Source organism: Cebus imitator, unplaced genomic scaffold, assembly GCF_001604975.1.
Source record: "Cebus imitator isolate Cc_AM_T3 unplaced genomic scaffold, Cebus_imitator-1.0 Scaffold156, whole genome shotgun sequence".
Lineage (NCBI taxonomy): Eukaryota > Metazoa > Chordata > Mammalia > Primates > Cebidae > Cebus > Cebus imitator.
Genome location: NW_016107471.1, coordinates 1,836,078 through 1,860,277, shown reverse-complemented (window position 1 = coordinate 1,860,277; position 24,200 = coordinate 1,836,078). Strand labels below are relative to the sequence as shown.

General features: G+C 33.8%; 1 protein-coding gene across 26 annotated transcripts in view; it reads left to right on the top strand.

The window, feature by feature from the left end:
- The window catches only part of PPFIA2 (PTPRF interacting protein alpha 2), a 485,065-nt gene that overhangs the window by 329,051 nt on the left and 131,814 nt on the right, over positions 1–24,200 (top strand). For all 26 annotated transcript variants that reach the window (XM_017543486.2, XM_017543479.2, XM_017543480.2 and 23 more), the window contains one exon: positions 12,517–12,633. In XM_017543486.2, coding sequence (XP_017398975.1) covers positions 12,517–12,633 — 117 coding nt within the window. The remainder of the gene's footprint in view (positions 1–12,516; positions 12,634–24,200) is intronic.

Below are 24,200 nucleotides of genomic sequence, written 5' to 3'. Positions count from 1 at the left end.
AAAAAAAAAAAAAAAAAAAAAAAAAAAAAAAAGAACATTTATTGAGACTTTTGAAAACAAGTATTCTCATTCACGGAGCATGTTTCCTGCTTTGTAAAATGATCATGTATGGACACATTGGATTATTTGGTTTGCATTCACTCTCAGCCTAGCTCAGTATCCTTAATTTTGCTTTTCCCATTTATTTTAATTGGGGGGATAATTAATTACTGCAGTGAGTTGTCATTTATGCCCTTAGCTGAAGCCAAACCAAATTAGATTTTGATACCTCTGACTTCAGGGGGCCAAGAGCCCTATGGGAGTGATTTTGAGGAATAAGTATGAATGAAGAGAGCATCCATTCTGTACAAAATACCAAGAAGTACTTTGTAATGATCAATACCTGCAGTAAATTATATTTGCTGTTTTCACTGTGAGGCATCTGTTTCAATTTTTGAGTAGCATTTTGCTGTGTTCTTCAAGGAGGTGAAAAGTTATTAGCAAGGACATCTTCCTTGGTGATGGAGATTTTGCCACATTTTCTTCATTAAATTCAAAATTTTTAACTCAGTTGCTGCCAATACCCTCAGTACTCGACACTGAATTATTGCAGTTGCTTTACACTTGGTAGTGCCTTCTCGGTGTTGTTTACCTTAATGAATAGTTTCTACCCTTCCTTGTTTATTTATTTGCCTATATATATTCTAAATTGAGTCTTGCTTTCATTCAGTGATAAGTATAAGTGGTTACGAATATGTTGTCCTACCACTGACACTTTTGAAAATCTGTTTAGAAACGTGTTTGCTTTCATACTCTGGATTAATTCTTTCACTTTCCTGTATTAACAGCTTCCTCTGCTGTTTTCATTACCATTCTTCCATATTATGCCACTCGTAGTTGCTAACCTAGTAAAATAGCAGTCTTATACCTTAACAATGTCCACTAATTCTTCTGGCCAACTTAAGTTGTTTTGTATTTTCTGTAGCCTTTTACATGCCTCTAATGAAGATGCTTGTATTTTATTTTTATTTTTATTATTATACTTTATGCTCTGGGGTACATGTACAGATGATGCAGGTTTGTTACACAGGTATACACATGCCATGGGGGTTTGCTGCATTCATCCTCCCATCATCTACATTAGATATTTCTCCTAATGTTATCCCTCCCCAATCTCCCTACCCTCTGCTATCCCTCCCCTAGCCCCCCCACCCCTCGACAGGCCCTGTTGTGTGATGTTCCCCTCCTTGTGTCCCTGTGTCCTCATTGTTCAACACCCACTTATGAGTGAGAACATGCAGTGTTTGGTTTTCTGTTCTTGTGTCAGTTTGCTGAGGATGATGATTTTCAGCTTCTTCCCTGTCCCTGCAAAGGACATGAACTCATCCCTTTTTATGGCTGCATAGTATTCCATGGTGTATATGTGCCACCTTTTCTGTATCCAGTCTATCATTGATAGGCATTTGGGTTGGTTCCAAGTCTTTGCTATTGTAAACAGTGCCACAATAAACATAAGTGTTCATATGCCTTCATAATCCTTTGGGTATATATCCAGTAATAGGATTGCTGGATCAAATGATATTTCTAGTTCTATATCCTTGAGGAATCACCACACTGTCTTCCACAATGGTTAACTAATTTACACCCCACTAACAATGTAAAAGTGTTCCTATTTCTCCAAATCCTCTCCAGCATCTATTGTCTCCTGATTTTTTTAATGATTGCCATTCTAACTGGCATGAGATGGTATCTCAGTGTGGTTTTAATTTGTATTTCTCTAATGATCAGTGATGATGACCTTTTTTTCATGTGTTTGTTGGCTGCATAAATGTCTTCTTTTGAGAAGTGTCTATTCATAACCCTCGCCCATTTTTTGATGGGTTGTTTTTCTTCTTATAAATTTGTTAACTTCCTTATTGATTCTGAATATCAGCCCTTTGTCTGATGCGTAGATTGCAAAAATTTTTTCCCATTTTGTTGGTTGTCAGTTTGCTTCAATGATAGTTTCTTTTGCTGTACAGAAGCTGTTAAGTTTAATTAGATCCCATTTGTCTATTTTGGCTTTTGTTTCCATTGCTTTTGGTATTAATTATTAGGGAACTATATAGATGGTCAAAATAAATGAAAATAAAGCATTATCAAGCATCAGAAAATGTATTGACTGAAATACTGATTAACTAAATAGAAGAGATATGTTAGTACAAAGTTGTATTTCATTAGAATTACATATTAATTACAATGACAAAGTATAGCTATTGTGAAGTTGCTATTGTTGAAAATCTAAATTCTAAGTTAAAATAGCATAAGCACCTGCAAAAACAAAAACAAAACATTCTACATAAGCATATATTTGAATTTCTTTTTTTTTTTGGCTATTGGAATTGTTCTGTTTTAAACTTAAAACTAAAAACAACAGTTTTGCATTCCAATTATTGTTCTAGAAAGGTTTTCAAAAAATCTTTAAATAATAATTTTAAGAGGATTTTTTAATCATTAGAAACTAGCTGAACTTGAATCCCATATGTATTTAGATATAAACAAAACCAGTTTAGATGTAAAATTTGGAAATAGCCAAATTGATGTACTTTTCATATGATGTATTTTCAATTAAAAGGTCACCATAAACTTACTGGTAATGGTGGATTTAAATTTTAGCACTTAGTTAATTGATCTATATAGGAATTGTGAGTACTAGTCAGCCAAATTTGGGATAGCAAGTTTAAAAATAAAGAAATGTATTTTTATTCATCCAATAATTATTAGTTGACTAAAGTATTGCATGTAGTAAAAATTCTAAATAACCAGAAAGTGAAACTGTTGCTCTCACCTCAAATCTACTCTGTCATTCATTAGGATAAATGAATTTATTCATTAAATTATTAAACTTCTTTTACCTGAACCAAGATATATTCTAACAATGCAAATCTCTGATTCCCATCTCAAAACAATCTGATTATTCACTGGAGCAGTTCAGTTTCACAAGCCTTCCAAATCTGCCCATGCTTAATGAAAACCATTTAAATTGAAGTTATATGCAAGCTGATCAAACTGCAGAGACTACATGAAGTTGCTCTCCATGAGTTTTAACATGCTTCAGTTCAAACAAGTGTTTCAACCTTTGTGTTTTCCCAGTTAATATATAGCAACACAAATGCAAACTATTGTGACTGAAGAGTTAATTAACTGTAAATTGTAAATCTCTACTGCTTTACTAGTTTCTTTGTTATTGTTTGTGTGTGTATGTTGCAACTTCATTGTAATCTAAGCATGGAATTCAGCTGGAATTAGAATAAGCATCTGTGTAGAAGCAAATTATGTGTTGGTGTAGTGAGACTTCGGTAAGTGTCACCCTTGGAATTGTTAATTGAATTTGGGATAAAAATAGATGAAAATAATCTTTGTTAATTAGATGTGGGCACTAACTGGAAGTTGTTAAATAAGTAAAGACGAATATTAATTTAAAAACATAAGAATGAAAATCCCTGTAGAAATAGCATGAAAGATTTTATGTAGATGTATTTTATTTTTAAAAGTAAGTTAAATTTTTTCAGGATAAATTTATATGCCTATGCTATATAAGAGTTATAAATTAAAAAAATGATAAGGTAAAAACCAAGACTTTTTTATTTCTGGGAATAAATGAAGACATCTCTTAAATGTTTTTGAAAACATCTTCTAAATTGTTTGCCAGCTCAGGGCAGAAAAATCCCCTGCCATCAGACCACAGACTTGTAGTCCTGGCCTTGATAAATATTTGGATTGTGTATCAATGACTCATTTCATTGATTACCAAAAGGCATTATAGCATAGTATTTTTTAAATGTTTTGAAGGAATCAGACGTGAATCAGAAATCTCTCCGTTTTGTCTTTTTCTGTATGACTTCAAGTATATTACATATTTTCTCTATACCAGTTTTCTCATTTGTAAAATAAAAATAAAAATACCCAATTTACAAGGTTATTGGAAAGATTAACTGAGATAATATATGTAAATTGTTTTATACTACATGGGGCATATGTTCAAGACATAGATGTTATTATTGCTAAAAGTTCTTAATTAGAAATTTAATTTCTCAACTCCCATTTCTTCATGTATGTTAATATTTCAGAAAGACAAAGGAAAGTGAAGTGAAAACTAAATTAATTTACATTCCTTTTCTTTTTTCGTTAGATAATTCTCTTGGCAGAAATTAGTTTCTTAGATACTTTTAGAATTCCATTTTTCTGTCCACAAACACCGATTCCTCCTAAATCTAAAGCACGTAAACAATGTGCCTCAAAGCATGTAAGTCATATTACCTAAGCTGCAATATACTTGCGAATATGTTTTAATAATATATTTTAAGATATGAAATTGGCTATTAATTTGAATTTATAAAACATCTCTTAATGACTTTCACTAAACCGCCCTTCCATGATCCAGCTTCTACTCTCCTTTACAGTTGCTTATGATTTCTACTTTATCTGCCTCCTCACTCTAGAGCAGTCCTTTAAGCCATTGCAGTATTTCCCAGTCTTTTATTTCCCCAATGAGCTCTTCCAGGAATCCTTTTTAACCTTGGATCCTATAATATGAACATTTGGAAGGCCTTCAAGTTCATATAGACCTCTATGTGGATAACTAATTTTCTTCTTCATATATAAATCCTGTGTATGTTTCTGTTCAATTTTTCCAACTCCTCATAGACTTTTTTTTTCCATGTATATAGTCTGTCATTATTTGACATTCTACAGATATTTCTAGAGTGCCTCCTGTTTGTCAGCCAATGTCCTAAAAACTGGGAGTAAATAATGAATCAGATACAGTTTCTAGTCTCAAGGCAGTGTGTCAAAATGGTTGGTGAGAAAACTAACATCCAGTTGTGATAGAGTAATAATTTGCATGACATGAGTTACTGGAGAATACTAAGGAATTATGTAACTCCTTGGGAAGATATGGTCCCAGAATTCATCTGAAATACTTAAAAGACTGAGTGACTAAGAGGCCGTTAAAGAGGAGGAAAGATAACTCAGGTGAACATAAAAACTCACAGCCAAGGCAGAACTTTTTATGTGTGGGATGCAAGCCTTTCAGTAAGCTAGATCAAGCAATATAAACAGAAAGATCAAACTAAAGTGGCAAGTGGAAGTCAATTCATTATTGTCAAAGTCAGTTCATTATTGTCATTATCATTACATAACAAGTGTTTAATGTACATTAAATTTGACTAAGCATTTTGCAGAACAAATACAATATAATGTAGACATTATTATCCCTCCATTTGAAATAAGAAGAACCTGAACTTGAGGTTAAGATCTTACAACCCACAACAATTACATGGGCCAGGACTCATCCTCAGCCTTTCAAGCATATTTAAGAAATATTATACTTCAGGAATCACCTCTCAAACTACTTGTACCCGGTTCCTGTTAGATTGGTACAAAAGCAATTGTGGTTTTTGCCATTAAAAGTAATAGTGTCAGGGTCTGTTTTCAAGAAATCTCAAACCTGGAAAGAAAGGATAACATAGATGCAAAGTTTGTGAAAGGAGGCAAATTTATATAATGTGCTTAGCACAGTTTCTGGTACATTACTAGAGCTCAATAAATAATTGCTATTTGCTGTTGCAGTCTTACTGCTTCCTTTTCCTTTTTTTTCTTTTCCTCCTTAACTAGAATGTAATCTCCACAAGAAAAGGAAACTGTCTGCATTTTTTCCCAGGAGTGTTTGACACTTAGAACAGTGATCAAATGAATATTTGTTGAATAAATATATTATTTCTTAAACCTTTGAGAAATCCTAAAATTTGGGAATATAAAAATATTTAATAGCCTTTTTTTCTCCCAAGTCATACTTTCTTCATGATAGCATGTTTCTTTAAGTTTTCAGAGTCTCACCTTGCACTGATTTTTAAGCTCTCTTTTACAAAGGACATTTTACATCATTTAAGGAACTCCCAAAAATATTTTCATAAATCTCAATATTTGTTTTTGATTTTTTTATTATTATACTTTAAATTCTGGGGTGCATGTGCAGAATGTGTAGGTTTGTTACATAGGCATACACGTGCCATGGTGGTTTGCTGCATCCATCATCCCGACATCTACATTAGGTATTTCTACTAATGCTATCCCTCCCCTAACTCCTACTCCCCTGCTATCCCTCCCCTCGCCCCCTGTTCCCAAACAGGCCCTGGTATGTGATGTTCCCCACCCTGTGTCACATGTGTTCTCATTGTTCAACACCTACTTATGAGTGAGAACATGCAGTGTTTGGTTTTCAGTTCTTGTGTCAGTTTTCTGAGAATGATGGTTTCCAGCTTCATGTCCCTGCAAATAACATGAACTCATCCTTTTTTATGGCTGCATAGTATTATATTGTGTATATGTGCCACATTTTCTTTTTCCAGTAATTACTTACATTTTCTGGAATGTTCTTCTCCCAGATACCCACATTGCTTGTTCCCTCTTGTCTTCAAGTCCATACTCAGAAATCACCTAATTTGTAATTAGATTATACTTCACAGCATCCCTCACTTGGTTTGATTTTCTTTTCTATTATCACCATTTAAAACTATGCTCTACTTATTTTTGTTTATAATTTATTTTTCCAAATGAGAATACAGTTTCCATTAGGAAAGATTTCTGCCTTTTTCCCATATTGTATTTCCCTAATGCCTGGTATGTCATCAGTGCTGAATGCATATTTTTGAAATAAATGAATCTCTCCAGGATAATGATGAAAAACAGTTGTTCAAAGGCAAGAAGCTAGAAGAGGATCTGTTGCAAGACATGATAGTGTTCAAGCTGATAGAAAAAAAAAAAAGAGGGCCAAGGAATTTTGCAGACTGGAGGCCCAGACACCAAGACTACCAGTAGTCTATTATATAGGGTCAGAGCTTGTCAGAGCCGAAATCAACCTGACAGACGCAAAGATATGAATGAAACTTAGAAGATTCGCTTGAAAATACACTGTATTTGGGAGTGCCTAGAAGGAATGGATCAGGCTGTTATGAGCTATGAGCACCAGAAAAAAACAAATAAATATCAAGACAAAGCAATAAGTGAGAGAAAAGGCACACAGATGTCTGAGACTTAGTTGAAACACTTCTGCTCTGCTAGTTCTTCTTCATTCTTCCAACTTTTTCTAGGTACTTTTTGCCACAAGAATATTAAGCAACTTACAGTGCCAGGAACACAAATTACTAGAAACACAAAATGCCTGTGATCTTCTATTCACCTAAAAAAATCATCTACCATTGTCTGTCTGGTAAATTCTTAGTTGTTCTCCAAAATCCTCACTTAGATATTGCATGCTCTGTGTTGTCTTCCATGTTTCCTGCTGCATTTGCAAGGTCACTTTTAGTTGCAAGTTACAGAAAACCATTCCAAATGAGTTTGAGCACAAAAGAAAATTTGGGGCTTGGTTCATATTACTAAAATGCCAAGGATAGGAAAGATTTAAGGATGCCTAGAAGCAGGACCAGAAGCAATTTGTTATGGCCTCATCTCTTCCATGTGTTTTCTGCATGAGTAGGAATTAATGGTAAAGAGGACCCCAATCATATTCTATCAGTTTACCTTCCTTAGCAGATAGAGAAAAACGTTTCCCAAAGCTCAGCCAGAAACATGTAAAGGAATAAAATTCTGATTTCTCTGGCTTGGATCTTGTGCCCACCCATTTGCCATGGGCTCTTGGTTCTTTGATTGACAGTCTCTGTGGGATTAGAATAAGAAAGGAAAATTCTCCAGTGAAAATATAAGATGTTCTTATCAAAAGAAATGTGAAAGGATACCTAAAAGCAAATGTCAACAGACACTTGATAAATAATGATTGAACAATAAAACCAGCTGTGATATGCTTATCTTGAGCAGAGTTCCATGAGCCTTCAGTGGATTGCTAACTCACTGAAAATATATACAAAACTTAGCCTATATATGAGTCTGTCCAGGGAGGTGTCTAATGTGAATAATGTGCAAAGGATTCCAGCATAGGAGGATATCAGCCCTTGGAAATAAAATGTTTATGCTTCCTCGCCCAGCCCATGATTAACTTCTCCTGATTTAATAGACCATATCAAAGCAAAGCCATTTGAGCCAATGTTACAGAGTAGGAAGTATGAGGATATGGAATTATGTTTCATTCGACGCTTACTTCTTAGTACATCTGTGCTGTTGTGACAAAATGTCTGAGACTGCATAATTTATAAACAATAGAAATATGTTTATCACAGTTCTGGGGGCAGGAAAGTCCCATATCAAGGCATCAGCAGACTTGGTGTCTGATAAGGACTGCCCTCTACTTCCAATATGGCACCCTGAACATTGTGTCCTACATGGCAGAAGATGGATGGCAAAAGGCTTACTTAGCTAGTTCCCTTGAGGCCTTTTATATCAGTACAAATTCTATTTATTAGGGAAGAGCCTTCATGATGTAATCATATCCTAAAGACCTCACCTCTCAATACTATCACATTGGGCCCTAGGTTTCAACATATAAATGTTGGGGGCTGGAGGAGGGCATATATTTAAACTGTAGCAGTTCTCTTCATTAATCTGTCTTTATCTTAATCTGATCATTTGTTAAATATGAATCATACCCCTTTTCCAGATAAAAATAGTATAGCACAGTGCTTGTACATAGTGGGTTTTTCAGTACAGTTATATAAGAACTGGGTAAACAACAGGACCTGTACATAAGTGATTCCTCCTACTCAACATGTAATCTTATTTGGAGTAGTGTCTTAGTCTGTTTTGTGTTGCTATAACAGAATATCACAGACTGTGCAATTTTTAAAGAAAATAAATTGATTTCTTAAGTTCTGGAGGCTGGGAAGTCCAAGGCATGACACTGGCATCTGGCATGAGATTTAAGATGCCTTATGCCATAGTAGAAGGATGAAATAGTATAAAATCATGTGAGATGAGAAAGAGAGAGAATGAGGGACAAACTCTATCTTTTTATCTGGAACCCACTCCAATGATAAATAACCCACTCCAGAGATAACAACCTTAATCCATTTATGAGGACAGAGTCCCCATGCCCTAAAAACCTGTTAAAGGTCCCACCTCTTAATACCATCACAAAGGCAATTACATTTCAACATAAATTTTGGTGGGAACATTTAAACCATAGCAAGTAGGTCGTGTTGTTTAGTAGTGAGATATCCAGACCTACATTAGTTTTCTTGGAGGCAAATTGCTTGGGCCCCTTCTTTGACAATATTCCATCTCAGTGAGAGGCTAGGGAATGTTTTGAGATCATCATCTGCTTTTCATTCTATTTACTGTCCCAAGCTGGTTCCCTAGCCATCTCTTGTCTTCACTTCTCAAACCAGCTAGAGAATTTCCTAAAGAAGTCTGTGCTACCTTAGGCTCCAGTGATTTCTGGGTAACCTCTTCACTCTTTAAAACAGATTGAAGAAAAGCCTTAACCCCGAAAGGTGAATTTTTAAAAGAGAGCTACTAATTTTCCTCCTTTCCCCAGTGTGAAAAATAATCCACTTATTAACACCCTTAATTAAATTAGGTGCTGAAGCTTTACTTTCACAACTACCCAGGATAATTTATTGTTGGGGGAAAATAGCATGTTAGAGTGATTGAGAATATAAAATATGTCACATTCGTTCTTCTGTTTCAAGAGCCAACATTTTTAGACTTGATTCATTTTTGCAAAACAAAGATTGCATGTAAGTGGTTGAAAATTATGTCTTTTTTGGAATTAATTTTCATGTATAAACTTTGTATCAAACTTGAAGTTTAGAATTTTAAAAATCATAGTGGCACAATTATATTTGTACATTTTTTCTGAATGAATTTGATTTTTTGATTATTCTTTAATGAAGACATTAATTCATCTTTTAGCTAACTCATTCAATAAACTTTTATAGATGGCCTGCTTTATTTCAGGTACTAGGACATATTTGAAAGTTATCTGTTTATTAAGCAAATATAAGCTAATCTGTAAGCTGAGAGTTAAATTTCTTCTTTAAATAATTTTTTTCAATATCTCCCTTCACTTCTGGGTAGATTCATAATAGAAGACAAAGTATATAATTTTTAAATGTCCTGGTACTTTGTATTAGCATGTCTGTCAGTCATAGGTGTTGCCTTAGTGGAATGTCAACAAATGATACTTGAATATTTTAAAAATTTTAATTCATAATAAAATCTCAATATCTATCAATTGTAACATAATATTTATGCAAAAAGCAACATGTTAAGAGTGTAATATTAAAATGATATTTCCAGGAGCTACTTTCTTTCTCTTGTCATTCCTTTCATGTAATCTATTTCCATATTGATTAATGAGAAAAGGATGTTACCGAGGTTTCGTATGCACTCCAAATCTTTATCTTTTGTTATTTTTGAATTAATTATGTTTAGATTATTTGCTTTTCCATATCCATTTATTATTTAATTCAACACATTTTTAGTGAATACTCTGCACATAATAATTTGATGTGCTACTTCATATGAAAATGCAGTTTTTAATGAAGCATTCTTTTGAAATTTATTTTCTCAGGAGATATTATTAGGACTTGTGCTAGCTAAATAAATAAGCAAAATGAGGAAGCAGAGAAATAAAATAATTGACTCTAATGAGCGCTACACGCAAGAAAATAAACAGGGATATATTGTAAAAAGTGTTTGATGACAAGACACATTCTCTCTGAGGAGTTGTATTTCAGCTGAGTTTTGAAAGCTGGGATTATGCCCCCTGTGGTAGCTGAGGAATAATGTTTCAGGCAGGAAGATCATCAAATTCCTCAGTTCTGTGTAAGAAAGAGCCAGTTATGTTTGAGAGATGGAAAGGAGACCAGTGTGGCTGAAGCAAAGGGATCATGTAGAATAGTATAGACCTTGTTAAGAAATTTCAATTTAAGCTAAATAAATTGGGAAAACATTCATTTTTTTTTTTAATTTAACTTAATTTTAAGATGGAGTCTCACTCTGTCACCCAGGCTGAAGTCTAGTGGCACAATCTCAGCTCACTACAATCTCCACCTCCCAGGTTTAAGGGATTCTCCTGGCTCAGCCTCCTGAGTAGCTGAGATTACAGGCACGTGCCACTATGTTGGCTATTTTTTGTATTTTTAGTAGATACAGGTTTCACCAGTTGATCAGGCTGGCCACGAACTCCTGACCTCAACTGATCCAGCTGACTTGGCCTCCCAAAGTATTGGGATTACAGGCATGAGCCACCGAACCTGGCCAAACATTAGCTTTTTAGAAAGCTGAGGGGTTACACAATATAATTTAAATTTGAAAGATGTATCTGGCTGCTTTGTAGATAATAGATTGTAAATGGACGAGAGTGAGGGAGCCAATTATTTGTGATTACAGTTATACAAGAGAGAGAAGAACATATACCTAGTTCTTCTTCATATACCCTTACCAAAGCATATACCAATTGCTCAAATGCCAGAGATCATATAGCAAGATCAACTGATCTCATGAACACATAGTGGAAGATATGGCATTGAAGTAGTGTCAGGCAGCAGGGCAAACACCCAATCCCTTGTTACCTTTTTTTTTTTTTTTAGTTAATGATTATTCGTCTTGTGACATGTTGGTCTCGTAATTTTCACATATAAGTTTAATATGATTCAGATCTTATTGTGCATTAAATACTATGTACAGTTATTTCTCCAAGAACTAATATTGACAAATATCTGAGTTGATAAGACAATAAAATATGCCATGAAATAAATGTTACAGCATTAATATAATGTAAAATATTTTCAAAGTGATACATATATATATGTATGTATGTATGTATGTAGAGAGAGAGAGAGAGCAAATTTATTTTAAAACACCATTTTAAAAAGACTGGAATACTGTTTTTCACTCTGTATATTACTAGGATCACTTATGCTATAACCACCCCAAAATTTGTTTTTTAGTTGAAATAATTATGTCTTTAAAATTGAGCTGAAAGTTTACAAGAATTAACTGCTCTCTGAATTTGTGTTTGCAAATTAAATGTGGACTATAATACTAAAATAATGGACATTAAAATAATGAGATAAATTTAATAATACATGCTCATGACAGCATTACGAAATAATTTTTAAGTCCAGCTATATATCTGCTTATATTAAATTGCAAATGGGCTATCAATGTAGGAGAAATGATTATGCTCATAATTAGTCTTTAACCTTCAGTCTTTGTTTTTTATATACTTTACAAATACAGACCAAAGAAACATTTTTATTACATACTACAAATAAATTTTAAAAATAATTTCTGATTTAACAATACATGAATACATATATATCATTAATTTACAGACATTTCCAACTAGAAAATATTTTCTTAGGTAAATTTCACAGTGCTTTAACCTCTTTTTAGTAGAAATTTTATGAATTTTTCTAATCAAAATGCTGGCCTACATTTAAAAATATATTTTGTGTAGTAATTCAGTAAAATGTAATGTTCACTTTCAGATTATTTGTTACTGTTCATTAGTTCTTAACCACATTGAAGTAAATTCATTTTCTTTTTTTGTTTTATGCTCTATTTAGAGTTTAAAGGCATAGTGCTTTTATTTTGCAGATTGTTGCCTTGCGTGAACAAAATGTTCATATACAAAGAAAAATGGCATCAAGCGAGGGATCCACAGAGTCAGAACATCTTGAAGGGATGGAACCTGGCCAGAAAATCCACGAGAAGGTATGACACACACCACATGCTCTTACATGGAAATGTTTACTTCTTATATTATTTGAAAGGAAATATAAAAAACACATAATGAACATCTTTTAGTATATGTTGGATTCTTTGGTCAAAGGTTCAAGGTGTATGATGATTTCCCTTCTCATTTATTGTTCCCAGTTTGATTCTCTTAAATATATACATATGCATATATGTTGTGTATATGCATATATGCATTTTTGAATTTTTTACTTGCCCTTAATTGATTCTCTTAAAAGTATTTCAATTAAATAGAATTGAATTTATAAGATATATAAAGTAATTAAAATACATACAAAATTTGTGTGTGTATATGTATATGGCATATATATATATATAAGCACATATATATGCAGGACTACTTTAAGTACAGAACAACACTTTTGAATTGTAAGTGATATTACATACAATTGGTGACTAATTGGTGGTTTGTGACTGCAAAAATTGTTGGTAAACTTTGATTAGTATTTTTCTTGCATTGTTTGAGGCCTCAGCAGTACTCTTGTTAATGAGAGTTTACATAACAGATACTTGAAGTCACAGGACTTTGACTATTTTTTTTATAATGCAATGATTCTCCTTTTGGGTGAGGTTTAGGCCCACACAAAGGAAATTAGCACTCTGTTGCTCCAGTAGCAAGAGACAGAAAGTTTCTTGCTGAAATACTTCTTTCCAACACAAGAGGAAGAAGGTAAGTTATTGGTAGGTCCAGAATCAGATGAAAATTACAGAGGCATTCACACATCCTGTGTTGGAAACTCAGGAGAATCATTTGCCTGTAACAAGTTATATCTTTGAATTGTTAAGCTCCTAAATGAAGACCACATGAATCAGGTAGCTAAATTGGTGTAATTGAAAATGTCAAGAGTTTCTAAAACCCAATGATTAAGAATCGAGTGACTGGATATTAAAATACATAGCACTAGTAGAAAAAATAGACGAATTTCTTATGTTTCTTCCTCCAATTAGAAAAGCAAAAGAAAGTAAGCAAATCAGATGAATTTCCAGAAAAAAGCTTCAATTCTGGTGGCTGACAAATGAATGGATCTTCATTTAAGACCACGAATTTAGCTTTTATCCATGTATTTTATAGAAATCTTAAGCTAAATATAAAACATAAACTACAATTTGACGTATTTCATCAGCTGTATCTGAGATTAGAATAAAATTGCTTCTTTTTCCTTCAACTAAATAAGCTGATATGGCTTCCATAGATATACCAAGCTGTTTAATAAGGCATTTGCACTCAGCACTCAGTTTGGGAAACCAACATGTAATTTGATATTGCTCTTTCATTTTAATGTTGTCATTAGTAGTATACCTCTCCTCAGAGAATTATAGAACCACAGCTGGTTGTTTATAAAAATAGATTTTATGGTCATCTAGTCTTTTTCATAGAATGCCACAAATTATCGTTTTCTTTAATAATGCTATATTTATGCTAATCTAGTCCAGAAATGAAAAAATATGCCTTTTGTAGACATGAACGACTTGAGATTTTGTTTATCCTCGAACAGATTATTACATACTTAAAGCATTCTTCTTCTGGAGGAGGAGGGCAGAGAATGCTCATACATATATATTTTTCAAGTATTCTTTCATCAAGATAATGTCAGCAGCAGCAAACCCATACAGGTCTGCAACAACCTCAATTTTTGCTTTCTCAGAATTTGACCAAGGGGGATGAGGCATACGGAGAGACCAAGGCAAGTTTTAGAGCAGGAAAGTTTTAAGGCAGAAAAAAACAGGAAATAAAGTACAGTTAAAAAAAGGGTCAAATGGGCAACTTGAGAGATTCAAGCATGCAATTTGACCTCTGACTCAGGGTTTTATATACTGGCATGCTTCTGGGGTTCTTTACTTCTCCCTTGATTTACTGCATAGCATGTTTACTGAAGTTGTATATATGCTCACTTGCGGCATTTTTCCCTTACTAGTTGAGTGTTCTTAGAGGAATGTTCTATTCATATACCAGCTAAACTCTGCTATTTTGCTTCTCGTTGGGCATGCATAAGCCCACTAGCCCAACTCCTGAGATCTTATCTGGAAACTGCTGATCACCAGATCCAGGTGTTTTCTATTTATTAGAGAGGGTCTTCCCCTGGCACTGGTTGTAACCAATTATTGTTTTAGAGAGGTAGTTTAACAACCACCTGACCATCACATGATGGTTGCCTAACTGCCTACTCTAACAATATAACCTCTAAATATTTGAATATGCAGACATTATAGAATGTTAAGACAGTTTATGTCAGATTATTTTTCAGAAGCTGGTTACAGAATTAGGATGAGGATTTATGCATATCTGATATTTGTCTCTACTGATCTTCACAGATATAAGTACACATATGGAGGATTTTGAGTCACTAGTGACCTAAAGCACTTGTCTTTAACTTTCTTTGACTTCCAATTCTTAGGGAAGGCATTTCAGCCAGTGCAGAAAAGAAATTGTATGCCAGTGCTAAGTCATTCACTTCTTGTATTGGTGTAACTAAAGATTTTTAAACATTATGGTTACTGGTATTCATTTCTTTTTTTAGCATCCTTGAATTTCAAGAAGGGTGATTTCTAAATGCTTTAAATAATGATATATTATTTTAATATCATGCTCATATCCTTTAATGTGAACCTAAAATATGTACAATATGTTATATATAGTCTAAATTAAAAATGTATGTAAACTGTGTTTCAATTCATATTAATCCTGTGATTGATTTCTCAGCATGATCCAGTAGAGTGTTGTAATAACAAGTTTTATTTCTGCCACATTTATTTTGTTTTTATTTACATATTTTTGAGACAGTCCGGGCTGTAGTGCAGTGACATGATTTTGCCTCACTGAAACCTCCGCCTCCTGGGTTCAAGCAATCCTCCCACCTGAGCCTTCCAAGTAGCAAAGAATGCTGGTGCAAGCCATCACGCCTAGCTAATTCTCTTATTTTTTCTAGAGACAGGGTTTCACCATGTTGCCCAGGCTAGTCTTGGACTCCTGAGCTCAAGCGATCCATCCACCTCAGCCTCCCAAAGTGCTGAATTACAGGTGTGAGTCACCATGCTCAGCTATACCACATTTCTTTACCTGACATTTCTTGATAAAACATAAAACAGTATCCAGATTATTATTTTCATTGTCCTTATATAAATATTCCCATTACACACATTTATTATAGAGCATTTTTTAATTAAAATCATTTTCCACGACATGATTATTTGAGGTAATAAAAAGGATTGTAATTTAAAGCCTAATACTTAATTTTTTATTGAGAACTTTTAAAAAGCTATATTCAAACAAAAGAAAAGAGAATACTTATTTTGGCAGATTATCAATGATGACGGTAGTATTAGATTGTAAATTGAAAAGTGGTTGATCAGGACAAAAATGTAAAACTATTGTTAGATACTAATAGAACTAAGAAAGTGATTTGTAAATCCTAGTCGTAAGGATTATCCTTTGTTTAGGGCTGTTATTTTACTTAAATTACACAGTCAGGGTAGGTTATTAGCCAACAGGAAATGTTTTATATCAGTGGTTTGAGAACTCTGTGACAAAATAGTTAACAAAAATAGTCTCATAAAAGCACACTCTGAAACAGGCCTTATTACTCATGGAAAAGTCTGGTAATTATCAGCATTTTTAAATGAAAACAATAAGAAAAAATACACTTAACTGAATGAAATGAGTTTAAATATTTCTGTGCCTTAAATTTAATTGATTGTTTTGGAAGAACATAAATATTCACAGGACAATAAAAATTTTCAGAATACTGAATTCCACCTTTTTAGAACCAGGCTCCCATAACTTTTTTCCTGTTTCTTTCTAGATGGAATTTATGAATTTTCAAAACTAAACATGCTGCTCTTGTAAAGGAGATGATAATGCTCATGGCTTGTATAAACTGTACTTCCAATTATTTTTTCAGCTGAAAATATTTGCTAACTGATACAAAGTAGAATATTAGATATCGCAGTGATTCAGAAGATATAGTCTGTAATAAATTTGACAAGAATCTACATTGAGAAATAAGCATGCCGAAATTAATATCATAAAACTCGATAAACATTGTGGTATCAAAAATAATATTAGAGTTTAAAAACAAGGTTAATTAATCCTTATTGAGGGGTATCAGAGAGACAATATGGAATAGCGATTTCTTTGAAGTTCCCATCTCTGACAACTACTAGCTATTTGACCCTTACCCTTTAACACCTCCGAGTCTTAGTTTCAGATAAAATAGTCTTGCCAACTTACAGAGTTGTAAGAATAGAAACACTATATTCAAAGAATTTCATGATCTTAGGCATATTGTATACTGTACAAGCAATAAATGCTTTTTCTATTTATTAATACTGTGTTTCCAATCAAATAAACATTTAGTAGCAACCTTATTAAAGGTGCTAGTAAATGGGCCCTGTTCCAGGTGGTGGGAATATAATGATGAACAAGACAGTTGAGGTTACAGGCAATAAATGAATATATACAGTATAAAAGGGCATAGATATGATCAAGAGACCCCTACAAGGTGAGTGGTAAAGACATTAAAAAAGGAGATCTTTTTAAGATGGTGGCATTTGAACTGAGACCTGAAAAAGTACAAGGAGTCAACCACATGGTAAAACTTTCACAAAACAATAGTCACATTTAACTATATGCAGTGAATTTTTATACATCTCACGTATTAGTGACTGAGAACCTAGTTCTTTATAGATTGAAGAGTGGAGTTGGGTGGCCTTTCAGTGACCATACAACAGATAAGTCACATCCTTGACATGTCACATGAGGTTCTTCCCAAGCTTGCTGGCCTCTTCTCGCCTCCCAGACCTCTTTGCTTATCATTCCCACTTTGAGCTTAATTACTAAATGAACTAAGTTAAAGCTTCCTTTTTTAAGTTGTTGCTCTTATTCTTCTCTCCTCTCTAAACCTGACATTTATTCATGACGGTTCTTTAAATTAAAATAAAATGCAACATAATAATTTAAGCAACAGTAATGTGGAAATGTGAAAGCTGAATAAATGTAAAATCAGAAATAGATTTTTGTTTGCATGTTTTTAGTTCTTGTCAGATAGAATAATTATGGACAAAAAGTACATAAAGCAAAATGAAGAATCAGTGGCAAGAATAATCCTCAGATCAGTAAATTTCATAATTATTTGTCTAGTATTCTCATTGTAGACTATTGTTCATGAAGAATATTGAGCCAAAGTGTTGTAAAAATTGAAAATGGGATGTGCCTTTATCAAAATTAAGGGTTTTATGGACTTTTAGCAATGCAATGCTGTCTTCAAATGAACAATCAATGACAAAAATAGGTACTTAGAAAAAGCCAGTATAGCTCTATGAGCAATGTGATCCTCAGTGAAGACAAAGAATTTCATTCCATCATGCTAGTGTGAAATATTGAGATATCATAGTATGAGGATTTGCAGAATCTCGTGCAAATCTTTCTATCAGCTAACCAATTAAAAGTTTGACTTATAAATATATATCATCCTATTTTAAAATACCAATAAACATCATTTATCACAAATGCTATTCTTTTAATGATTCCCAGTAAGTTCTAACTAAAAGTCATCATCCACAAACATGTCTTCGGTATATTGATTATATTTTTTTCATTTTTATGTGTTCCTCAATTCATGTTAACTACTGCCAACAACTGTTCTTTCAAAGATTTGGTCTTGTCAACTGTAGCTCATTTTATGCATTATCGATTCCCTCTCTTAAAAATAATTATAATTGGGCTTATATACAACTGGATTGCACTCACAGAGTATTTTCTTCTGTGTATTGATCTTATATATTGTACTATAATTCCTAATAAAACAACTTGCATGTTTCTCCTTTATTCTTCAACTGAATTGTCAAGCAATGAAACCCCAAACAGAATGAAGCTTATGAATTGGCCAAATTTGAAAGAACGGGTCTAACTATACACATGGGTTGGACTGGCCCAGAGGTCAATGATTGGCTAGAAAAGGAACAAAAGATTTAGAGTTAGGCTGTTCCATGGCTTATCCTCATATACATGAAGTTATCTTAAATTAGTTTTCTAGAAGCTGAGTTGGAGAGGAAGCACATAAAAAAAGGTCAGGGAAAACAAAGGTCAGAGATCTTCTATATGCAATGGCAAAAATAAAAATCTTCTAATGTTGTGTGGGAAATCATTAGGCTCAAAACAAATCTGAGTGCAGTGACTGGGTGATTGTGTGTTAACTAAGACCTTATTAGATGGAAAGATGAAGTGAAATTGACTCCTCTGTTTTCAGTAAGAAGCATTGTTTATATGAGCCAGGATTTGAGGGACTCAGAATAAACATTTTTTTTTCTGAAGAAGGATATTTCCAAAGACTTTAAAAGACTGGCTGACTGGAAATTTGTTCATTTACCTTTATCATAGTGACATAATTTGAGGGTCAATTTTCTGCCAAGAAATCTGTAGTCTTCTGGTAATGTACACAAGAACAAATTATTTTTCCTCTGTTTTGTTTTTTCTGATCTGTTAAACCAGACCAGAAGAATTTTTAAGTTTGTCATTCAGAAGTTCCTCAGTTGACCTGATTTTTATTTTTCACTTTGATAGAATTTATCTATCTTGGCATTTCTCATGAAACACAAGTTCCCCAGTAATTTAATCGGTGTCTCATGGGAACCACTCCCTCCAAAAATGAAATTCCCAGGAGAAGTAGATTAGGAAATATTGTTCTGTACAATTTTTAAGTGGTACTGTGGTATTCATATTTTAATTCTTAATATTGCCAAGGCTCAAGAAAGAAATACAGTATGTAGTGTTTCCAGAGATGCTCTTTATCCACAGGGAAGTTGCACATGCCAAATGAATGTTCTATAGGATATGCCTTAATATGGAATTAAGGAATGCTGGTGCTTGACCTTCAAAGTTAGGCAACTCATTCTTCAAACTTGTCTCGAAACCTCATTAACAAAGGGACTACAGGTCTTTAAGAAATATAAACTTTACATGAGTTGTTTTGTTTGATCTCTGTAATAACAGCCCTGTGAGGTTTGTAGGGCAAGCATCAATGACTCAAAGTCATATAGCACATGAACAGGAGGATCTGAGATAAACAGGTAAAAGATTAAAAGTGAACTATGGAAAGAAAAGGCAGCATAAAAACAACCTGATTTAACGGATTTCAAAATATAAGATTATTTACTTTAAGCAAAGTCTTAAACCTGTCCATGTTTCTAAGAGGATGAAAGAGTTTATTAGATTGAGCATAGGCTAACCAAAATTTCAAAAATGCCTTGTCAAAGAAAGCTTTGTTATATCTGTGTGTAATGTCTTCAGCAATCATTTAATCAAGTATATTTCCCAAGCGATTTTTACTGCTCTTTTCTTTGCCATCATTTTTTTTTTTTTGTCTACTCCAGTGGTCCCCAAACTTATTGGCACCAGGAACCAGTTTTGTGAAAGACTATTTTTCCACCGACTCAGGGTGGAGTGGGGTAGGGAATGGTTTCAGGATGATTCTAGCACATTACATTTATTTTCCACTTTGTATCTATTATTATTACATTGAAATATATAATGAAATAATTATACAACTTACTGTATTGTAAAATCAGTGGGAGATCTGACCTTGTTTTCCTGCAACCGGATAGTCTCATCTGACAGTGATGGGAGACAGTCACAGATCATGAGGCCTTAGAGTCTCATAGGAGTGCACAACCTGGATCCCTCACATACACAGTTCACAAAAGAGTTGGCACTTCTTTGTGAATCTAATGCTGCCACTGATCTGACAGGAAGTAGAGCTCAGGCAGTAGTGCAATTGATAGGGAGAGGCTATAAATACAGATGAAGCTTTCTCCTACCTTAACTTACTACTGTGCATCCTGATCCCTACCAGGCCACAGACCAATACATGTCCATGGCCTGGGGTTTGGGCACCCCTGGTCTACTGTATTCCTATAATAAAGTTTTCCCAACTTAAAAAAATATATCTTTTGGACCCACATTTTAAATTCCTTTATAAACCCATTTCAATAAGGTATTGCCCCACTACTATACAAAAACCACTCCTACTCTAGTTATCACTAAATTTACATTGCTAAATACAGTGGCCAGCTCTCAGCCCTTGCTATAGTTGATGTCTCAGCAGTATGTGATATAGTTAATTGTTTTCTTCCTTCATACACTTTCTTCTCTTGCATTACAGGAAACTACACTGTTTTTCTCTTACCTTACCAGTGGCTATGTCTCCATCTTTTTTCCTTCCTCTGACTTCTTAATATTGGAGCACCCCAAGGCTCAGCCCTCCACATCTTTTCTACTTATACTCTTTCCATGATTTCAATCAATATCATCTGATCCATATGCTAGTAATTTATAAATCTTTACCTCTAGTTCAGACCCTACAACCAAACACATATATCCAGCCACAATTGAACATCTCCACTTGTATATCTAAAGGACATTGCACACTTAAAATATCAAAAACTTATCTATTTGATATCCCCCTTACAAAACTTGCTCCATCATTTCCAGCTTACATGATGAAAATTTTATGTTTCCAGTTGTTTAAGCTAAATAATTTGGCATTACCCTCACATCCTCCCTATCTCTCACACCTCCCATCCAACTATAAAGAAATTTGATTTGTTCTTCCTTCAAAATATATCTGGAATCCCACCACATCCATTGTTTACTCTGTTCTGAACCACTGTCATCTCTCAGCTGAATTATTGTAATCAATCACTTTTTATGAGGTCTCTCTGCTTCTCCCATCGGCCATCTACAGTCTAATCAGAGTAATATTTGTTTGTTTTCATTTTTTAAAAAATGTCTGTGGAAACATACTAATTATACACATTTATAGGGTTCATGTGTTATTTTGATATGAGTGATGTTTTAAAACATATATCTGAACACATCAGTCATCTGCTCAAAACTGCAACTGCTTTCCACTTGCACAAGACACTACATAATCTCACTGTCTTTATCTTCTGACTGCATTTCCAAATCCACCCCAGCCACAATGACCTCCTGTTGACTTGATTTGCTCTTTCCTTTGTCTGGAATGCATTTCCTCCAGATACATGGCTACCTTCCTCACTTCCATCGAGCCTTTGTTCAAATGTCATAACATATTCTAACATAGTAATATATTATAGCACAGTATGTGTTTATATACTTTATTTTATTTATAATATTGGTAATGTATTGTCTGCCATCCTAGTTAGAGAATATCCTCCACAAAAGTTAGAATCCTTGTTTTATTCCTGATGAATAAGTCCCCTGGGTAATTTCTAGGAGCTGCCCTCTGAAGAACAGATGATAAGTCTGTCTTGGTATGAGGACTCCCAATTTCTTCTTTTTTCTAGTGGGTAATAGGTTAGTTGACAAGATTATTAAAGAGGGGAATCTTAAGACAATTACATTTCTTGTGGAAACAGGTGTTTTTAGTCAGATAAGGAAATTCCAGAGAGAGAAAGAGAGAGAGAGAGAAAGAGAAAGGGAGGAGAAGAAGGACAGAGAGAGATCTTGGTTCCAGGGATTATTTTTGAGGTTTTTCAATTTTCAAAGCACTCAGCAAGCCAAAGTCATATTTGGGGGAATCGTTTTCTGTGCCCCAATAACATTTTCATCGGAATTGCATAAATTAATAAATTAACTTGGGGAGGATATTGCCTCTATTGCATACTGTTTTAACATGTGTACATATGGCTTATGTCTCCATTTATTTATGTATTACTTTATGTTCTTCTTAAAATGGTTTAATTTTTCCCATAGAGACCTTATAGATGATTAGATTTACTTTCAGGCATTTATAGTCACTGTGATTGTTTTCTCCTTATGTTTTTCCTAATAAATGAATACTGGTACATAAAGATGCTACTGATTTTCCAACATTGATATAGATTCCAGCAAACTTGCAAACCTGTTATTTTTAAGAGTTTGCTGTACTCTTGGTATTTTCTTAGTAATTAAGCAATTTGGGAGGATTTAATTTTCTCTTCTCTTCCTTTTCAATTTTCATTTATTATTGTCTAAAACTTATAAAGCTTCTAAAAGTATATACTTTAATAACAATGCTATTCATTAATGTGATGCTTATCATAGTAACTGGTTAGATACCTTTTATCAGATCTGGAATTTCTTTTAGAGATTTGCTAAGAGGTTTTATCAGAATATGATGTACTCATATTTCAAAAATAGTGGATTTCATTGACAGATTTTTTTTTTTGAACTTTAAATTCTGGGACATAAGTGCGGAACATGCAGGTTTGTTCCATAGATATATATGTGCCAAAGTGGTTTGCTGCAGCTATCAACCTGTCATCTAGTTTTTAAGCCCTGCATGCATTAGGTATTTGTCCTAATGTTCTCCCTCCCCCTGCCCCCTGACAGCCCCCAATGTGGAATGTTCCCCTCCCTGTGTCCATGTGTTCTCGTTGTTCAACTCCCGCTTACAAGTGAGAACATGCGGCATTTGGTTTTCTGTTCCTGTGTTAGTTTGCTGAGAATGATGGCAGATATTCTTTTGGAACCATTTTTCTTTTCCTAGGGATAAACAATTTGATTTTTAAAAATTTTAATTTTATGCATGCTTCTCTGACAGAAATGAAATTTTTTTAAATAGAAAAGAGATTAAACTTTCTTCTACTTGATTAGTATGTATTATTTCTACCATCAATCCTTTACATATATAATTTTTATGACCTGAATATAGGTAAGTTATATATAATATAGGTAAGTTAAAAGTCTCTTTTGGCTATCTAAAATACAGGAGAGCCCAAGTGACCTGAATAACAGTAAGTCGGGTAGCAGCCTCTTGGGGCCACTGTTGCTCTGATTCAGTTATCTAAAAACTCAAAACTTGATCAGATCAAAAGGAATCTTTTTTTTTTCAATTAATGAAAAAATAACTGGAAAATGTGATAAGGTAACAAGTAAGTTTTTTAAAAACTACTATTGCATATTTCCAGTCCTCAAAGTATCACTTTTAAAACAAATATTCCCTCAAAATCAAATGCCATTTATGCACCATTGCAATAACCCACTGACATAGAGGCCAAATGAAGCTATCCAAACAACCCCATCAAAAAGTGGGCAAAGGATATGAACAGACATTTTTCAAAATAAGACATTTATGTAGCCACCAAACATATGAAAAATAGCTCATCATCACTGGTCATTAAAGAAATGCAAATCAAAACCACATTAAGATACCACCTCATGCCAGTTAGAATGGCAATCATTAAAAAATTAGTAGACAACAGATGCTGGAGAGGATGTGAGGAAATAGGAACACTTTTATGCAGTTGATGAAGTATAAATTAACCATTGTGGAAGACAGTGTGGCAATTCCTCAAGGAACTAGATAGAAATACCATTTTTTCCAGCAATCCCATTACTGGGTATATACCCAAAGGATTATAAATCATTCTATTATAAAGATGCATATACATGTATATTTATTGTGGCACCATTCACAATAGCGAAGACTTGGAACCAACCCAAATGCCCATAAATGATAGACTGGATAAAGAAAATGTGGTACATTTACCCCATGGAAAACTATGCA